This window comes from Setaria viridis, chromosome 5 (genome assembly GCF_005286985.2).
Source record: "Setaria viridis chromosome 5, Setaria_viridis_v4.0, whole genome shotgun sequence".
NCBI classification, from domain to species: domain Eukaryota; kingdom Viridiplantae; phylum Streptophyta; class Magnoliopsida; order Poales; family Poaceae; genus Setaria; species Setaria viridis.
This window is the reverse complement of record NC_048267.2, coordinates 25,802,347-25,822,140: the sequence shown is the minus strand read 5'-3', so window position 1 is coordinate 25,822,140 and position 19,794 is coordinate 25,802,347. Positions and strand designations below refer to the sequence as shown.

The following is a 19,794-nucleotide window of genomic DNA, read 5'->3' as shown; positions in this document are numbered from 1 at the left end:
TGTCGAGCCTCGGCCACGAGGGGCTACTATTGGGGATCGCCCAAAAAGATAGTCACCTTGGTGGTCGTTTTGTTTTGCATGTTTAACATAGCCCCGCAAAATAAGTAGCTTCGGGGGAGGGTCCCTAACCTTGGGCGAGGGTCCCTAACCTTGAAGGACAAATTTGACGTGAAAGAGTAGTTCCAACCTCGCCACGCTGCTAAGAGCTCTGCCTTGAAGCCAAGAGACAATCACCGATTACCAGACAATAACTAAGTTGGCCCTCGAACGCTCAAAGCTAACCCCGAGCGCCGAGTTGTCTGCTGTCTCGTGCAGGGTTATGAAACAAGGATCAGGACGCACGGCTGGCGCCTCTCCGGTGCGAAGTTAGGACGATCTCAAAGCTCGAGGTTAAAATGGCTTCGGGTCCGAGGTTAAAAGAGTGAAGGCATTGGAAACGTGAAGATGTGATTCGCGGAATCGTCTGAGAGCATGATTCACGGGGCTGATTGGAGGCGCTAGAAGCGTGACTCGTCGGAGGAGACCAAGTCGTACAAGTAATCTTCAAAAGATCTTCGTGTATAGCATATTCTAGGATTGTAGTGGTTGAATAAGGGTAACTGTGGAATATAAAATGTCCTTCGGGACACTCTAAAAGGGGAGTCCTACCCCGATGTAAACAGAGGCTCAATTTTTCCGAGTTGAACCACGAGTGCTTCCCAACATCGTCGTGTCTTAGTCTCCCTAAGACTTATTTCCCAACAAAGGGAGTAATAATTAACTGTCTCATAGCACCGGAACGGCAACAATCTTACACCGAGAAACCAGGAGGCTATCTCGTAGACACAGCCGGCACCACGGCAGCATGACCGTCAGGTTCTGCGCTTACCGGCGCGCCCATCATGCCTGGACCTATGTCGCTGCTCTCTCCTCTCGGCGCCACGATTGGCACTGCAGGAGCTCGTGTGCAGCGACTGGCTTGTCCTCGGCTCATTGCTCCCGCGCCATTGCGATTGGCACCCGGCCCCCTTAGTTTTACCTCATGGTTCATCACTGCTGCAAAGAGTTCATTGTCATGGATAAAACTGAAGTAATCAAAACGCACACATTTAAGCAACATGAAATCTTATGTATACCCGCTATTGTTGCAAGACATGTAACCATTGCTTATTTGGTTGTTTAACATCGTAATTTACTTAGCAAAGTGTCATGTATTGCAAAAAGCGGGGAAATAAATGATGAGCTCTGCGTGATGAAGGTTTGGCCAAAAAAAGGGAAAGAAAAAGAAAGAAAGAGGGAGTATATTGTCAACGCGTACGGTAAACGGGCTGTAAGGTTGGAGTGTTGCAGGACACTTCCACAACAATGTATGCGCATGATTGGCTTCTACTCCCTCTATTTCTTCCTATAGTGCAAATTGCAATTTTAGAGGAGTAAAACTTCATGAATTTTGACTAACAATTAGTCAAATTACATGGTTGAGCAATGTATAAAAAGTTACAGCAGTAGATTCATCATAATTCACAAATCTTCTAATATGACATTGATTTTGTAGCAGTTGATCATATACTTTGAACAATTGATGGTCAAAGTACACTAATATTAGATTTTTTCTAACCCAATATGTCTTGTTAAAAAAATGGAGTACGTAACAAATGCTAAGCATTCCAGCCTTTGAATCAAAACCAAGCACGCCCACATGTTGTCTCCTGCTCACTGAAACGTGAACACGGGGTTAACACTTTCACTTGAGATTGCATCCTTTTGTTCCACGTTTTATGAGATGCCAAAAGGCCACAACCTGCCCGCACATGACACTCCAAAACACTTGAATAACAATCACATTTGGTTACTTACAATTTGCAATCCTTCACAAATAGGCATTGCATTCAGAAACGAGCCGCTGGAGCACGAGCCAGCTGACAGCTTGAGACGCGATATTATGTGGAAAATACTAAAGCAGAATCTCAAAGCACAATAAGAACACATTAGAACCTGTACAGAGCCTAAAACATAGCCAAGATGCCTTTTTAAGGCAAAAGCTGCTCAAGAAAACAGACAGCCCTTTATTTTGCCAATCATTGCTTTGGATCAGCATGCTGCCTTGCTGCTCCAGCATGTAGCTTGTAGATCACACAGGGCATGAGACTAAAGGTAGCTCGGACACTACCTTGCACTTCATCTGGACTTCAAGAGATCATATAGATACTAGTAGTGGATCCTATCATTGGCATCGAAATTTAGACCTTGGATGCCCCTTAAAGTGGACTCGTAGTTCTTGGAGTTGGGCATGAGCCTGCCAGACGATGAAAGCCTGGGGTCCGAGTACTCCAGTGTTTGCGAGGTCCTACGTGGGGGAGCATTTCTTTGGAAAGTCCCTGGGCTTGTATCTGGTGTACGGCTGTGTGTTTCAGCTTCACCGGTTGGAACTCGGCTACTAGAAACAGCAGGACGCCTCAAGGATCCGCTTGACCGACCCAAAAAAGTCGAACTGGGGAACTATAAGTCATTTGAGGGTCAGAAATTACACAGAAAAATCTCAGGCACCTAAATAAGAAGATGCCACATCAGCAATTCAAGATAACGAAAAATTAAATAAAAACTCACCACAGCATCTTTTGATGAGGACTGTTCTTGTCTAATTGGAGATTTCTGTTTTGACAAGCTGACTACATTTATTCCTGCAGGTGGAACCTGACGCCGCAAAGGATCAGCTGACCACCCACTTCTCCTTCCCTCTTCAGTGGCTAAATTAATTCAGGAGACAGTTAGCCCTAAGCAGATCTAACCAACTATTTTTTTGTTGAATGCGCAGGAGGGCTATGTGTCGTTTCATTAAAGAAGAGAATAAGTTACAGTTCCAATAGCATCCCATTTAAATAATGCAAATCCATCAGAGATACATGATATTTAATAGTAACCAAACAGAAGAATGCTTTTGAAAATTCATCTGCATCAAGATGTTTGGCATGAACTAACAGTTTTTTTGGGCAAAAGTAGGTTATGCAATTAGCATATAGAGCAAATATGGTTGTACTTCTAATTGGTGTTACTGTTACATATTTCTAATTGTGCAGGTATTGTTATCATGTAGAACAAATATTTCATGTATTTATAATCAAACGGAACACAAGACATTGCTTGCTACCAACATGGCAACATATCCCACAATGTTTCCTATAATTTTGTTTACAACCAATTGGTGTTGCAGCTCATTTTGCATGAAATATCAAATCCTAAGTATCCATAAATTATACATGCATACAGTTATCGGTGATAGAAGTGATGGAATAAGAAATTATTGTTACATCAATCACAACACAGGCGCACCTGACAGTCTATTATTTGCCATAGGAGCCATCCCAGAGCTTTGACCTGCTGCTGCAGCCTACAAGAACAGAACGATGTCATAAGGATATTAACCCGTGGTTGTAAACAAGGGCAGAAAGAAAGCACCATGGATTGTACCAACCATAGCACGCGGTGGAACAGCCATTTGCGATTGCTGATACTTAAGAATGGTCCAGTCAAAAACATAATCAAACTGAAATCCTACAGGTAGAATAAATTCCCTCTTAGAAGGGTCTCCAATGGAGAATTTCCTGAGCATGCTGGAAAACAGTAGCTATCAAGTTATAAACAGAAAACCAACCCTCTCGAATAAAAAGGTCTCTGAATAATCTCTTCAGGTATTGATAGTCAGGCGTATCTTCGAAACGTAATGAGCGGCAGTAATGGAAGTAGGATACAAATTCAGTAGGGTATCCACGACATAGAGCCTGAAATTAATAAAAATCATAATAAGCACTGGTTCCTAGATAATCTTGATTAAATTTTCAGCAAAGAAAATGCACCTCAACTGAAGTAGCAATCTTCCTTTCACTAATTTTCTCGTACTTTTGTTTCTTGGTCCCAGCTTTTAGACCCTGCCATGGAAGGCTGGAACAATAAGGGCAATTGTTAGTACACAACAGGTTACAAGAGGCAGAAATAGAATAACAACACAGGAGCACCCATAAGACCAACCTTCCTTTTAAGAAGTACATGAGTACATATCCCAAAGATTCCAAGTCATCCCTCCTACTTTGTTCTATTGGAAAAGCAGAAGAAACAAAGTTACTATTTTGTGAATATACGCACAGCAGGATATTGAAAAAAGAAATCCAAAACTTAACTTGAAATGTTAACTTACCAATTCCAAGATGCGTGTTTACACTTGCGTAACGTGCTGTCCCAGTCAAATTTTTGTTCTCTCTGTACTTCAGAAGATAAATGTCATAGATCATCTTAGGCAGGGCAAATAGTATGCTTAACTAAGTCTTGGTAATTCATATCTATCCATCTATTGACAAGATCTAATATACATTAAACATCAGGAAGTACAACACTAAAATCATGATGCAGATGAAAAATAAAGAAAGGTTCACTGTCAACATCAGAGTCACAGATTGATGAACTGCGACATATTACCTGTATGGAATGTGCTGGTGTGTTGCACTGTCCCTGTATTTCTTTGCCAGTCCAAAATCAATCATGTATACCTGTAGGAGAATAGAGAGAATGTGAAAATCCCAACTACCTAAGGGAAGACGATCAAAACTATAGGTACATAAACTAAGCCTACATAAGTGAATGCCTCAGTGCTAAAGGACTTGCCTGATTTGCTCTCTTTCCGAGGCCCATGAGAAAATTGTCTGGCTTAATATCTCGGTGCAAGAAGGACTTAATATGAACATACTCGACCCGGTTAATCTACAAAAAGTTTGAAGTTAAAAACTCTGACATAGACTAAATCCGCTAGGATTATATTGTATAACAATGGAGGTTATGCTTGCAAATATAACCTACCATCTGATCGGCAAGCATCAAAACAGTCTTCAGGGACAGTTTTCTGTTGCAAAAGCTGAAAAGGTCTTCAAGGCTTGGCCCCAAGAGGTCCATAACGAGAACATTGTAGTCACCTTCAACACCAAACCACTTGACGTTTGGAATTCCAGCTGCAAGAGAAAACAGAATGTAAGTTACAACCTGAACAAAATAAATAAATAAATGCAGGACAACCAACTAAAAGGAACATGATTACTTCCGCCCTGCAGTATCCTATACAGCTTTGACTCATACAGCAACTGAGGATGTTTTGTCTTCACACTTTCCTGGACAAAACACAAAGAGAAAGGTCTTGTCAGTAAGTACAGTCCAAACCCTGCAGTTGATTAAAGTGATAATCAAGAGAAGTAGACTGAATGAGACATTATAACGATTCCTACACAAATAATCATTTTGCAAAGCATAACATAGTGAAGTGGGTTCCATTTAGGACAGAATCAAACAAGTTGATCATTTTCAAATAGGAACCAAACATGCTGTTTCTTTTTATTTTCTTAAAGAAAAAGAAGGGGACTACATTGATGCTTATGATTATGAGATTTATCAGAAGGGTCTGGCTGCACCTTCTTTCACATGAAATCTATCTATGAAGTTTAACTCTATGGAACTAACATGAATACAGTTTACTAAATACTCCAAGGTTGCTATGAAAGTGAGTTATAGGCAGCATTAGATTGACAAAACATACATATGAAACCACAGATAAGCTTTTGCTATCAATACCCTAATATTACATAATTCAGCAAGTTAAAACTCCACACCAAGTTTAGTACATTTTCCTAGAGACGGGATATACAATCAGTTAACAACCCTGAATCGAAACTGCGCGCATCAGAAGAAAGTATCTTAACTGACCAATGTATAACGGAACAGAACGAAGGGACTCGGGGACCATTGAAATAGATTATCGCTTTGCGTGAACTCACCAGCTTAATCGCGACCTCCTCGTTGGTCTGCACGTGGGTACCTGCAGCAACACCGCCAGACAAACCAACCGTCCATTAGAACCATGGGTAAAGAAAGATAAAAGGCGAGAGCTTTCGCATCGGGACGCAACATTTAAGCGGGGGAGCCGGCGGCACGAACCGAGGTAGATCTCCCCGAAGGAGCCGCTCCCAAGCTTGCGCCCGAGGCGGAACTTGTTGGCCACGCGCGGCTCCATCGGCGGCGCGTCCCCGCCCGCCGGCCGAACTCTGCCGCCCCTAGGCCGCGCGGGTCGGGGGCATCCGGATACGGGGCGAATTGAGGGAGTGCGGGGGCTGGGGATTTGGGAGCTGCTAGGGTTTGGGAGGAGGATCGGAGTGCGGCGGAAATTGGGGATTTTTGTTTGCTTTGTGGGGGCGGTGGTGCTTTGTTTCCGCGAGCGAGCAGGAGCAGAGCCGCACCACCCGGGCAGGCCGGCACCCACCTCACCTCATCGGCTTGCCTCGCGAAGGGAATTGGTGGAAAGTGGAGGGGTTGCAGTGGGAAAGTAACGTCCCCATCCTCCCAAGTTGAGAGCTCAAGCATCGTGGCGGTTGCAGTTCCGCGGTTTACTTCTTGGTGGCTACTTTTTTTCGTTTTTAGTGTATACTTCTTCATTTTTTTTTGGAGTCGCATGCAATCTATACCTACTTTATTATACTGTATGTAAACATCGCCTCCACTCCACGTACATACTCAAAATGAGGCAAGTACGAGCCGTCCCAGAGAACAGGAACCATATGCTTAATAAATATCTATGGCCCCGCGTACCATGCTTGTACTGAATATGTGATATGCTCCTGTGTCCCTATCCATTGACACACCCTCGTACCTTCACCCTGCTGTAGATACTAGACCAATTGCATCCCATCTACTCAATCCATACCACGTGAGGGAAAAGGGTACTCTGTAGGTCCCCACCGATCGGGATACTAGTTAGTCCTAACAAATGAACTCATCCGATCAAAACGTGCGGCCCAAGGACATGAAAATACTTGGATTACACGTCAAGGAGGCCGGCCGACTCAAATTAGCCCGGATATTACGGGACACGTATTGTAGTCTGACTCAGATTACCTTCCATGTAACTACCAGTAGATTAGATTCAAACCGACTTGTAATCCTAGGTCGTCAGCCTATATGGCGGCCACGGGAACCTCCCGAGGGTAATCCAATCCAATCTGTAAACCACGCACCAGCGCAAAGCAATACAAGCCACCAGCATACATGACGTAGGGTATTACTCTCCGGAGGTCCGAACCTGTCTAAAACTCCTGTGTTCTTCGTGTTCTCGTTATCACCTTCGAGTTCTCGGTCTCGCGATCCTCTTTGCCTACAAATCAACCAATTGGGTAACTCCCTATGGACTGTCGGGCTACTAAATCCAACAGTTGGTGCTCCAGGTAGGGGAATACCTGCATGTCTACATACGGCCAACAAAATCAAACTATAGGGAGAATAAGTGAACAGGGAATACTCTTTCTTCTATTTTCCTCTATCCCATCTCAAGTGTTATTTTATTTGTTTGATGAGCAAAAGTTTATTCTAATATCTCTTTTTTCTACAACATCATACATGCGTGGTCGTCCATAAGGCCGACTTGTCGAGCACCGAACAACGGATTGCGCATGCTCGGTGCGCTCGGAGACGGCATCCATGAGACGGCCAACAACGTCGTACAACCAAGGCAGTCCGACCTGCTGCCCCATAGCCGGCATCGTTGACACACCACCTACCTTTTTTGATGCCTCGATCCCGGTGTACAAGTTGGGGACGAGCCTCGGACGATCGACAGCCGACCACAACGCCCAAGATGATACCCACGAGCCTAATCACGAGGACGGTACACGACCCTTCGACTCGGCCACGAATCAAGTTAAGTCTTATTTACAATTAAATAGTTTATAGCTTTCGTATATCTACATATACCTCAGCTCTCCGATGTCCCCGTGACTTTTGCCGACCGCCTCGGTTCTCCCATGTTTCCGTAACTTTCACCGACTGTTTATATAGCTTGGTCTGTCCACTACATGAGCGGTTGGGGGCTACACCCCATAGGTGCCTAGCTCATGCTGGTGCTTTTCCGTACAGTTCCGACTGCTTTGCGGCTTGTCCGTCCCTCTTAATGGTTGCTAAAGTATTCGGGTAGCACACGCCTTAATCCGTGAAATCTTGACTCATCCTGCGCGCCTCCTATGCGAGCATCGAGTCAGCCCCAGCGCTATAGCCTGAGATAAGCCATCCTCTCCATGAGCAGTGATTAGTAGGGCTACGTGCTTAAACGTAACAGGCTAACTACGTGGGGAAATTAAACGACCTACGAGAGCAGGACGTGCATGAATTTACTATTACTGCGAATTAAACTTCCGAGTTGTTCAATTATTAAATGATCTACATTATGCTACATAATGTCTGTATTGTCCTTTTACAGCTCAAAAACTATTCGGCGCGCCTCCTGTCGCCCGGTCGATGTCTCTTGCTTGGGGCGGGAGGCGACTTGGCGTGCTTCTGTGGCTCGACCAGCTCCCAGGCTTGGGGGCTAGGCGCCACAGACGATTCGGCATGTCTCCCGCCCGACCGACCTCTCTGGCTCAGGGCGAGAGGCGACTCTACGTGCTTCCGTGACTCGTCCAGCTCCCAAGCTCGGGGGCTGAACGCCGCAGACGACTCGGCTTGCCTCCTGTCGCCCGGCCGATCTTTCTAGCTCGAGGCGGGATGCGACACGGCATGCCTTCGTGGCTTAGCCAGTCCTCGTGCTCACGCTCGGGGGTTGGATGCTTCTTCAGTTCGGCGTGCCTCCGTGGCTCAGCCAATCCTCGCACTCACGCTTGGGGGCTGGACACTTACTTTAGGTTGGCGTACCTCCGTGGCTCCGCCAGTCCTCACACTCCTGCTCAAGGGCTGGGCACCTACTTCAGGTCGGTGTGCCTTCGCGGCTCCACCAGTCCTTGTTCTTGGGGGCTGGATGCCTACTTCAGGTCAGCGTGCCTCGTGGCTCCGCCTATCCTTGTGCTCAGGCACTAGGACATGCTTCTAGGATCAATTTTTTCTTCTTTTTAACCATTGGACTGATTATACAAATTGCTTCAATGCTGGGGACTACTCCATATGCAGTGCGTCTTGCGAAGCCCTCCATATTCTTCGCTTCGACTTACTGGATGTCCGCCATCCATCAATTTGGCAATCGACTTTGCTTTGCACAGATGGCTCTGCGTTTGTTCGGATTTTCTTCTTTTTTGAGCACTGTGCAGCCTCTCCGTCACCATGATGCCATCGCAGCTTCAGCTGACTACATTCCGAGCTTCGCTGTGATGACCTGAAGTTTCTGTTTACCCACACATCGCTCGGGGGCTTAAGGGATATGGGTACCCCATGGGTCCCCACCGAACAGAATACTGGCCAGTCCTGACAAGTGGACCTGCCTGACCAGAACGTGCAGACTGAGGACATGAACATACTTGGAGTACACGTCAAGGAGACCGAGCGACTCAAATTAGCCCGGATATGGCGGGACACGTATTGTAGTGTGACTCAGATTATCTTCCATGTAACTATCAAGTAGATTAGATTCAAACCGACTTATAACTCTAGGTTGTCAGCGTATATAAGGCGGCCAAGGGAACCTCCCAAGGGTAATCCAATCCAATCTGTAAACCACGCACCAGCGCAAAGCAATACAAGCCACCAGCATACAGGACGTAGGGTATTAGTCTCCGGAGGCTCGAGCTTATCTAAAATCCCTGTGTCTTTCGTGTTCTCGCGATCACCTTCAAATTCTTGGTCTCATGATTCTCCCTACCTACAAATCAACCATTTAGACTATCAGGATACCAAATCTGACAAACTCATACAGAGTATCTCATAAGCCCTTAGCATGTGCCATGTGGAAAGAGGGTGAGAGAGTCGGATGACCATTATTTCAAAGGATGCCACTACTAAATGGCTAGCAGAACGGCCGATGGGCCGAAGAAAGCTGCTCCTTTGTGGGCTCAAGCCCAAGCTTTAATTTTTCACCTCCTTTACTTGGAAAGCTCGAGCTAAAAGCCCAAGCTCAGCGTACCACATTCTTCGTTCCCTTTTTTTTTATTTGTCGTCTCTCTCACTCCCTTGTCGTGATCTCAATCTCTCCCACCGCACCGACCAGAGCATGGGCTGAGCACGATTGAAAGATTTAGAAACAACAGAGCATAAGATTCAAATTCGGCCCAAGAATTAAACTGAAGAACATGAGACTGCAACATTTCCATCACAAGAAACCTTAGCTTAATAAAAATACTTAGGTACGAGATATGAGATCTTTTCATTTGAAAACGATATAGACACAGCCGCACATGCACTTACTTATGAAATTATCATAAGTGCATCGCTATAGAAGGACAAACATCATCTTTTTTTTTCCCGAGACTGAGATTCAATCCCATTTCCATTTCACAGAACAGAAAGTGTTTTGTATACATCACCTTGAAACAGACAGACAGGACCGGGAAAGGAAAGAGATTAACTTAATCTACGGGTCTCTAACCTGATTCGAAGTAGATACCGCAGAAACACAGGACATATGTGTCTCCCAGATTCCAGGAGAGAAGGTCCCACATACATCATGCAGACTTCTACAACCAAACCGTCCAAAAGGAAGAAAATAACTACTCACTGCAGAAGTCCTACGCGGTGAAGCCTGATGCCAACGGGCAGAAAACATCATATTGCACCCCACTGATTCCATTTGCGCCTCAATTCTGTTTCCTGATCCGCCACAGTTGCACGGGACGAGTATCACTGAATGACTGAAAGATTAGTTAGCTGAAATGCAAACACTTGTGCTGAGCGACATTGGCAAGTTGTACCGCAGAGAACCTAACCCACCACATACACGCAAGTTCGCAAAATATGCAGTCTTTGCATCTCTATTAGGCTCTCATCATCACCAGAATCGTGCATGTAACATGTTGCTGTAAGTGAACAATCAACTATGGTTTTGTTCGATTCCATATTTTATAAGGACCCATCGATTTTCGATAACGTACGCATACTCGCCCCTACGAATATACACACACAACCCTACCCTTACGAGCACATCCAAAAGATTGAGCCGGGTAATCCTCGAGATTGACGAAATCACCACTGACGCCTCGCTGTCAACGAGCACGTTGCCTACCACAGCTGAGCGTAAGTAGCTGACCTACTTTCCGAGAAGTTCCTCCAAGGCTTGATAAGGTGTAATAAGTCAAGAAAAGCCATCCAGTCTAGAAGGATTTTGCCGTTATGACTGACTATGATTTCAGAGATGCAGGCAAGCATGCACGTTTCTCTTGCTGTACTTAATGTGGACGTATGCAGCAACTAGCGATGTGTTCTCACGTTGATATAGATCGACAGGGTAAAAATTCGAAACTCAATGACAAGGGTGGACAATCAGTTATTTGGTGCGTCGTGTCTCTCTAGGCTATTAAATTTATATGCAGACATTGTGGATAGAATTGGCACTACCAGAATCATATTTCGAAATACCTTTCATATATATGACCATGATTTTATTGTCTTGAGTAATATGGTTTAAGAGAAATAAACTATTAGAGTGTAACGTTGGAGAGAAATTAACCATCAAAGTATTGAATCAAAGTTAGTATTCTCAATACTAACAATGGCAAAAATAGGTAATTTGAAGTTAATGGGGAGATCTGCCACTTGAAAACTACAAAGTTCTCTCTTCCTATATCGTAAGGATGAGCCCCAATCCCAGTCAATGGATCATAGAGATCTTGATATTTCAATTTTACCGTGTAGATTCGCTTGCTGCCATCACCTACACTCAACTGTATAAACAATCCCATGAAAAAGAAACGGTTGACCTAATAAGTAAATCAGTAGTAGGAAGCTTGTTTTTTTGAAACGAAGTAGTAGGAAGCTTGTTTAATCTTAACCTCCTGTCACCATGCCTTTTTTAGAACATTTTGAACACCATGTATACTTAACCGTGAAGTAACATAATGCTAATCCAGGGAGGGTTCGATTCCTTCTCCCAGCTGACTTTTTGAGAACATGAGCAGAAAGTTCCTGCAAGTCATCGTCGTTGCTGGATTGCATGAAAATTATCCGGATCAAATCGGAAACTCGTGGGAACTGGGAACTAACTAATGTCACATCTAGTGAACTAACTAATTCATTCCCCCTCCCACACACGGCATCGGTATAAGCATGTGGTCATAAGTTGACGTCATAATTTCAAAGGTTTAATCGGCACATTGCAACTAATATTTTCTCAAGATGAATACGCAAAGCTCTACTGTACACACACACACACGTAGCTATATATACACTACTTTCTTCGTAGCTGATACACCTTCCACCCACCATGCGCATCCAGTCCCTCCTCGTCTTCCTTACGGCCGTGCTCCTCTCGTCATCGACGCCAACAGCCGGCAATGACGACGACGGCGTGACGGCGGAGGTGACCTTGCTATGCTACAGCTGCCGAGGGGATTGTGGCCGTGTTGGCGGGAGGATTCTCGGGCCCAGGTGTAACCTGCGGTACGAGAAAGAACTGATCTTCAGGGAGAACTATGGCACACTCCAAATTGATTTGCCCAAAGGTATGGTCTGTATCACTATATGTATTCCCTTCATCCCAAATTACTATTTATTTTGACTTTTCTAGGTACGTAGCTTTTGACACAGTTGCTTGGGAAAGAAAATCTATACTATCACAAGAAATTCTTTTAAGGTGGAACGGGAGATCGTGGAGAGCTTGGGTTAGGCACATATTGAACAAGTGTGCACATATTGAGCTCCGGTTTGGTGTTAGCCAACAACATCGTCCCCATATCCCTTTCATCAAATTTATTTCCGGTTTGCAGTAGACTTGAACATGCATGACAGCCTGAAGAACTGAACAAAATTTTCGGGCCAATAATGGATATGACCAGATCTAGCCTTAGAGTCTCTCTTATTGGCAGCATAAAAGGGCATTGGTTGGACCGTCGGTTATTTTCACATGAGAAAATAATTAGAGGTACTTCAGCTTACAACTTGTTGCCCAAGCTTGTCCCAGACTCCAGCACAGGGAGCAACCAACTAACTAGAATTCTTAGGTGTGGGCGGAAATCAGTCTCTAGGCCTGTTTTCCCCCATTAGGTTTAGTTTTAATTAGGAACTGAAAATTGGATTATGTAATATGGAAGAGAGGAGGGGGCACACCAAATATATTTATTCACCTTTGCTGTTTTGTCGTTCCCCTCTGTTATGAAATAAAAAGAATTATTTTTTGCAAGGAAAATAAAAATAATATGTTTTCTTATCTTAGAAATACATTTAATTCCATCCAAAGAAATGGATAATATTAAGTAGCCTGAATTGTTGCTTATCTCATGATAGCTTATCCCTCTTTTCTACCTATCTAGCTAGTATCCCATTCCACAATTCCACTGGGATGCCAACAGGTACTATGCACTACTACTGTATTTTGGATAAGGAGCTCCCTCCTAGAATAGTGGTGGTGACCACCAGTATAAGAGGAAATGGCAAAGAAACTTTGGACACAGACTGGGGACACGTTTGGACTGAAAAAAAAAGGAAAAATACTGCATCTTTATGAAACCGGCTATTGTCGTATGTGGTCATTTTGGCTGAACAGGTTAGGATAGGAACAAGAAAAAAAAGAGTCCGAGGAAAATGTTCCACCATTGAGATCAATAAATAAGACGGACCTAGCTACTTAATACTCCCTCCATTCCAAATTGTAGGTCGTTTTGACTTTTCTATGTTCATAGATATCTATACACCTAGAAAAGTTAAAACGGCCTACAATTTGGAATAGAGAGAATACTGTCTTGATTGACTATTGAGTCATTTGCTCCTCCATACATTCTTAATTTAGTTCATTGCAGGTTTTACAACATATATGTGATTGACAACTTCATAGCCATTTATGCATGCATATATATTATATAAATTGTCACTTTGGGCAGACTAGTCTTAGGGGTGTTTGGATCCATGGACTAATTTTCAGTTCAGGTCAAATCGGATATTTGGATACCAATTAGAAGGACTAAACGTGAATTAATTATAAAACTAATTACATAAACCATGGCTAATTCACGAGATAAATCTATTAAGTCTAATTAATCCATGATTAGCACATATTTACTGTAGCATCATATGGTTAAATCACGTTAATGGCGAGGTTCAAAAGAGGAAAGGCTTGCGGTGGATACCTAGGCACCCAGAGACGAGGAAGGGCGTAGCAAGCGACGAAATGCTTCGGGGAGTTGAAAATAAGCATAGATCCGAAGATTCCCAAATAGGTCAACCTTTTGAACTGCCTGCTGAATCCATGAGCAGGCAAGAGACAACCTGGTGAACTGAAACATCTTAGTAGCCAGAGGAAAAGAAAGCAAAAGCGATTCCCGTAGTAGCGGCGAGCGAAATGGGAGTAGGTTTAATAGATTTGTCTCACGAATTAGCCTTTATTTATGCAATTAGTTTTGTAATTAACTTATATTTAATATTCCTAATTAGTATCTAAACATTCGATGTGATAGGGATTAAACTTTAGTCCTGTTGGCTCCTTACAACACTTGTTATCCTGTATATCTTCAGGTAAAATATTGAGCACAGTGGCTATCGCATTAATTACTGGGTCCATTGTTTTCATTCTCTGCCTAGTTCTGACTGGAGGTGTCATACAAAGAATAAAAGGTACCCAGCGTTTGACTTATTAGCAGAAGCATTAATAACTTGATACATTTAAGCTTACTTTTCTCCTTATCTTCTGTTCGAATAACTGCAGGTGGCAAGCTACAGAGAGAACTAGGTGACTGGCACAACGAAGTCACACGAACAATTGTGTCCAGGTTTTCACTTTGTCAATCCCCCATATTTAGAGTTACCAAAGCCAATTTCCAAGAAGATAACAGACTTGGACACGGCTCTTTTAGTCTTGTTTCCCGAGTAAGTTCATCTTAAATATTTCTTTCTGAAAAATTCCGTAGGATTAACTTAAGGTGAAAGTAAGGTCCAGCAAAGCTCTATAAATGCTCCTCACCACTTGCAGCCCACCCTCCTCCTGGTCATCGTCACGGCGCTGCCCCTCTCAACCACGGCAGTAGCAGCTGAATGCGACAGGCTCGAGGAAATGACGACGAGGGTGAACCCGCTGTACTACGACTGCGGCTGTTCGAAGTACAATCGCAGCGACAGCTACCACAACGACCTCGGGATTCTTGCCGGCAAGCTCAGGTCAAATATCAGCGCTTCGGACAGCAACTTCTTCGCCTTCGCCAATGTCGGCTCAGTTTACGGCTTCGTGCTTTGCCGCGGGGACTACAAGGGCCCCCAGTGCGCCAACAGCCTCAACCAGACCATCCAGGACGCCGTCTTAAATCCATTCATCTGCCCATTCTACAAGGACGTCACCATCTACTCCGACCAGCACATGCTCAGCTTCTCCGGCGACCAGTACCTGATCTACAAGGACGACAGGCCAGCATGGGTCGCCTCCAACATGAACTACGTGAAGAACGGCACCGCCAGTGATGGCGTGTCTTACGGCGAACGCGTCGAGGAGCTGCTCAACAGGACCGCCGACTACGCGGCGTTCAACTCGTCGGACCTGTACGCGACGGGGGAGTCCTGGTTCGGAGAAGGAGGGGTGAGCATGGTGTACGGGCTGGTGCAGTGTAGGCCTGACCTCAAGAGGGAGCTTTGCCGTCAGTGCCTCGCCGAGCTCATCTCGAGTATACCCAAGCAGTTTACTACTAATAGTGGAGATCACCGTGTGGGCGGGAGGATTCTTGGCGTTCGATGTAACCTGCGGTTTGAGAAAGATCTCTTCTTCAAGGAGACCAACGAAACCAGCAAGCTCCACATGCCTAAAAGTGAGTACTATACGTTTAGGTTTCACTAATGCTATTTTTACCTATTTTTGGTATATTAAACACATTTATCTTGATTTTATTTATATAAATTAACCTACTTATTGAAAGCATGCCAATTTCAATGCCACCAATATCAAAACATGCTATCTATTCTCTCCACTCCAAAAAAAATATCATTCTAGGTTTGTCCTAAGCCAAACTAATTTAAATCCGACAAGTTTATAGATGAGAGTACCAATATTCATGGTCACGAATGGCTCTTGCTCTACCTCTTCATCGTCATCTCCCTCTCCATCCCTTCAAAATTCATAATAAGTTAATAACCATCCATACATGTAAAATGGCAACCTTTGTCAGACTACTAACCTTCAAAAGTTTGTTATGAGTGTCTTTCAGGTCGACTAAGCAAAGTGAATATCACATTAATTACCATTGCTGGGTTCGTTATTTTAGTTCTTTGCCTAAACCTGATTGGAGGGATCATACAAAGAATAAGAGGTACCAAGAGTTTATCTCAGAAGATGCATTATCATGGTATTTGAGCCTAATTTTTCATTTTCTTTTGTTTACACAACTGCAGATCGCAAATTACAGAGAGAGTTAGGTGACTGGCACAATGAAGTCACACGAGAAATTGACTCGAGGTTTTCACTTTACCATTTCCCCGTAGTAAGAGATGCAACAGGAAATTTCTCCGAAGAAAATAAACTTGGGCGTGGCTCTTTTGGTTTTGTTTACCGAGTAAGTTTGTTCTCAATTAGTATTTATTTTCTGAGGAACTTGACATAAATTCATATGCACCGCATCATTAGTTCATATATAAAGGAATACACGTTCTATTGTTCAGGTTTGTAGTTTTTGTATATATTTTAGATTTATCAAAGAAATATGTATGAACAAATAAACATCAAACTATTCATGTAAATTTAAAGGATTCCTAATAAATACACCACCAGTCTTACAACAGCACTACAAGAACCGCTGGCTACATACCTGTGAAGTGCAAAATTGGGTTTAATTTGAGCAAATTCTCTGTTGCACGTTTGTATTATGCTTTCAGGGCATATTACCCGATGGAGTTGAGATTGCTGTTAAAAGGCTTGACGCATCTTCTTGGCAAGGTTCGAGTGAGTTTCTAAATGAAATCAAGCTTATTGTCAAGCTTCAACACGCCAATCTGGTTAGACTTCTTGGTTGCTGTCTTCAGCACAGTGAAATGATACTTGTCTATGAATACATGCCAAACAGAAGCTTGGACTATGTCTTCTCAGGTCTGTTTCGCCCCATCTAACTAAAGGTTCACGGACCCGAAACAATGTGCTAGTTTATTTCAAATTGTTCATAAGCTGTATCATCTTTGCAGATCCTGCAAGCAGGGACTCACTAAATTGGTCAAATCGTCTGCGTGTAATTGACGGGATAGCACAAGGACTTGTTTATCTTCATAATTTTTCAGAGCCACAAAAATTTATTATTCACAGAGACATGAAGCTAAGCAACATTCTCTTGGACAGTGAAATGAATCCCAAAATTTCCGACTTTGGGATCGCAAGGATATATGATTTAGGACCAGTGGAACCTGAACCGACAGATGTAGTAGGAACACGGTACAAGCCTGATAGCTGGCCTGTACACTTCGAATGCAGCAAAAAAAAAAAAAAAACTAGATGCAATTGCACTCATCGGTCTTGTGACAAGACTTAAGACAGCTATACTCCTATCTTAAGTGCAACTAAATCATTGACAAGTGCTACTAAAATAGTTTTAGTGAGAATTATGACCTGTTTATGTACTTTCAACTTCATTCATATGCTGTTAGCTTTTAATATCCTAGCTTGAATCTTGAAAGGGTTAGACTAGTTTCCGTCAGCTACTTTGTTTTTGTACTAATTACCAAATTAAATTAGTTCGAATTGCTTAACCAGCTAAGCAAATCTTAATTTTATATTCGTGTTAATAATTAATGCTGATACCATTTTAACTTGATTTGTTTTTTCTAGTGGTTACATGGCACCTGAGTACATGCGGGAGCGGATGTTATCTGTAAAATATGATGTTTTTAGCTTTGGTGTTTTGCTTCTTGAGATCATAAGTGGCAGGAGGGTGAATGCCGCAGTATTCACTGAATATGGAAGATCAGATCATCTGCTGACTCATGTGAGTGATCTTTCCCCACTCTGTACTAGCTTGTGCAGTTCGATTCTTCATTCTGTATGTATTGTATTGGTTGTCTGTGTAACAATAATTCACTTGATTCTGTACTTGGACTAATTAATTTTACGCCTGCTAATCTGATAGGCTTGGTATATTTGGCACTATGAGAGGTACAATCAGCTTGTGGACCCTTCTTTGCGTGGAGTATATCAAATGCTGGAACTAAGGAGGCGCATTCAGATTGCTCTGCTTTGCGTCCAAGAAAATCCAGACCATCGGCCTCATATGCGGGAGGTGACCACCATGCTGAGCAACAACGATGTGAGCCTGCCTGTCCCTCAACCTCCAGCCTACTTCAACGTGCAGCTTGGGGATGCCGAAGCATCAGCATCAAACAACAGCACGGTGTTTTACACCACACGGTCCCAGCAAGGCGCAATAGAATTATTCAGATGAACTACATGGATTCAAGTGTATTTGCTTGCCTTCGAAAAGCTAAATAAGATCTGCCCGATCCATGCACATCGAGGCAATTGTGAGAAGGCGAATACTTTTTTTCCCCCCCAAACGCTCGGCGAGAGACTTGCCTAGTATTTTATTAGAAGAGGACAACAGCAACGTGCATATCAGCATACTAATCATGTGGTCTTTTCATGTCTTGGTCTGTTCAGTTAATTATTGTGCTTCTGTTGTTGTGTGCGAACCATATATTCTTTTGTAGTCGAGGCTACAAAAGAATATATTTTGCTTCTGTTCAGTTAATTTAATTTTTATGCCACATCACTAATTTTGCTGATTTGACAACATATTTATGAGGAGAAAGAAGGAGGAGTTTCATCATATGTGAGAGAAGTTTCATCCCCATAATACTCAATAGGCATAGTTACTTAGTGCCCAATCTTGGTAATTGAAACTGTGCTAAGACTGACTTTAGGCAATCCCAACCCTCCAACTAGAATAGTTTCCTTAGCATTAATTTGATTGCCACATAGGAATTTTAGCTTACGTGGCACTATATTAAATGAGAGAGAGCATGGGGAGAGCAAGAAACTGGGTCTCATGCAAGACCCAGTGTCAACACGAGAACCTATGGAGAACCTATGCACTAGACACCACCAAATTTTACATTGGGAGAAGTTAATGTCTCCATAATTACTAATATGATTGGTTGAGGGAGAGATGATGAATTTATGAATGACCCATATAGAGAAATCATAGGTCGTAGAGTGTAATTTCTAAAGTGGTGTCTTGTGGGAGGGTAGTCGCCGAGGTAGTAGTGTGCATGTTAAATATTTTAAGATTTAGTTTACTTGTACTTATACCTTATTCATAGTATATTTTCTTTGTTACTCTGCTAATCATGCAAAGAAGCTTATTACTAATGAGTTTCGATTATTCTGTTTCAGGATGGCGGATCCAGCCTACCTGCTCTTGAGGCCATGTACGACATGAACCACCACGGCCACCTCCTTATCGACCGCCACGAGGTACTACATACTCCATTTAATCCCATTTATTTCCATTTAATTTCCATTTAATTTCATGTTTGCACTTATTTGATTGTTTTGCAGGAGTTGACGCCATTACGGTCGCGGGTGCACTTCCCACTTAGGTAACGTTCTGTGGCAGGTGAATATTATAGGCATCATGAGAATTATCAAAACACATACATGATTGCATTGCCAAATGTAGCTAAATAAATTCTCTTTATAGTATAGATATATAAAAATAAATATGATGACCTGATTAAGTATATAAATTGGACGGCAACTCAAGTTCACATAAACTAAGTTTTAATTCCGGTTGCTCTAAATATAAATAATTATAATGCCATTTTTTGAATTATATTCAAATGCATGTTATGTTTGAATTAATACAACATGAATGTGGAAATATGGCCACCAAAGCTCGTGATTAGATGCAAACCGAGGGGTGCACG

At 43.0% G+C, this 19,794-nt stretch overlaps 2 protein-coding genes across 2 annotated transcripts; one reads left to right on the top strand and one right to left on the bottom strand.

The window, feature by feature from the left end:
• Nucleotides 1-1,791: 1,791 nt before the first annotated feature.
• On the bottom strand, nucleotides 1,792-6,288 carry LOC117857791 (casein kinase 1-like protein 1). The gene is made up of 14 exons (XM_034740649.2): nucleotides 5,953-6,288; nucleotides 5,793-5,833; nucleotides 5,063-5,132; nucleotides 4,828-4,976; nucleotides 4,636-4,731; nucleotides 4,450-4,520; nucleotides 4,172-4,233; nucleotides 4,006-4,069; nucleotides 3,834-3,918; nucleotides 3,632-3,758; nucleotides 3,452-3,531; nucleotides 3,310-3,367; nucleotides 2,587-2,726; nucleotides 1,792-2,478 (listed from the first exon to the last, which is right to left on the bottom strand). Exons 1-14 carry the CDS (start codon nucleotides 6,026-6,028, stop codon nucleotides 2,188-2,190), a joined length of 1,410 nt encoding a protein of 469 aa, XP_034596540.1. The 5' UTR covers nucleotides 6,029-6,288; the 3' UTR covers nucleotides 1,792-2,187.
• Nucleotides 6,289-12,165: 5,877 nt separating this feature from the next.
• Nucleotides 12,166-18,530, top strand: LOC117858861 (cysteine-rich receptor-like protein kinase 15). Its single transcript, XM_034742003.2, has 10 exons — nucleotides 12,166-12,419; nucleotides 14,425-14,523; nucleotides 14,615-14,775; nucleotides 14,879-15,701; nucleotides 16,098-16,199; nucleotides 16,282-16,442; nucleotides 16,762-16,972; nucleotides 17,065-17,308; nucleotides 17,702-17,858; nucleotides 18,000-18,530. The coding sequence occupies exons 1-10, from the start codon at nucleotides 12,182-12,184 to the stop codon at nucleotides 18,309-18,311; spliced, it is 2,508 nt and encodes an 835-aa protein (XP_034597894.1). The 5' UTR covers nucleotides 12,166-12,181; the 3' UTR covers nucleotides 18,312-18,530.
• Nucleotides 18,531-19,794: the final 1,264 nt, after the last annotated feature.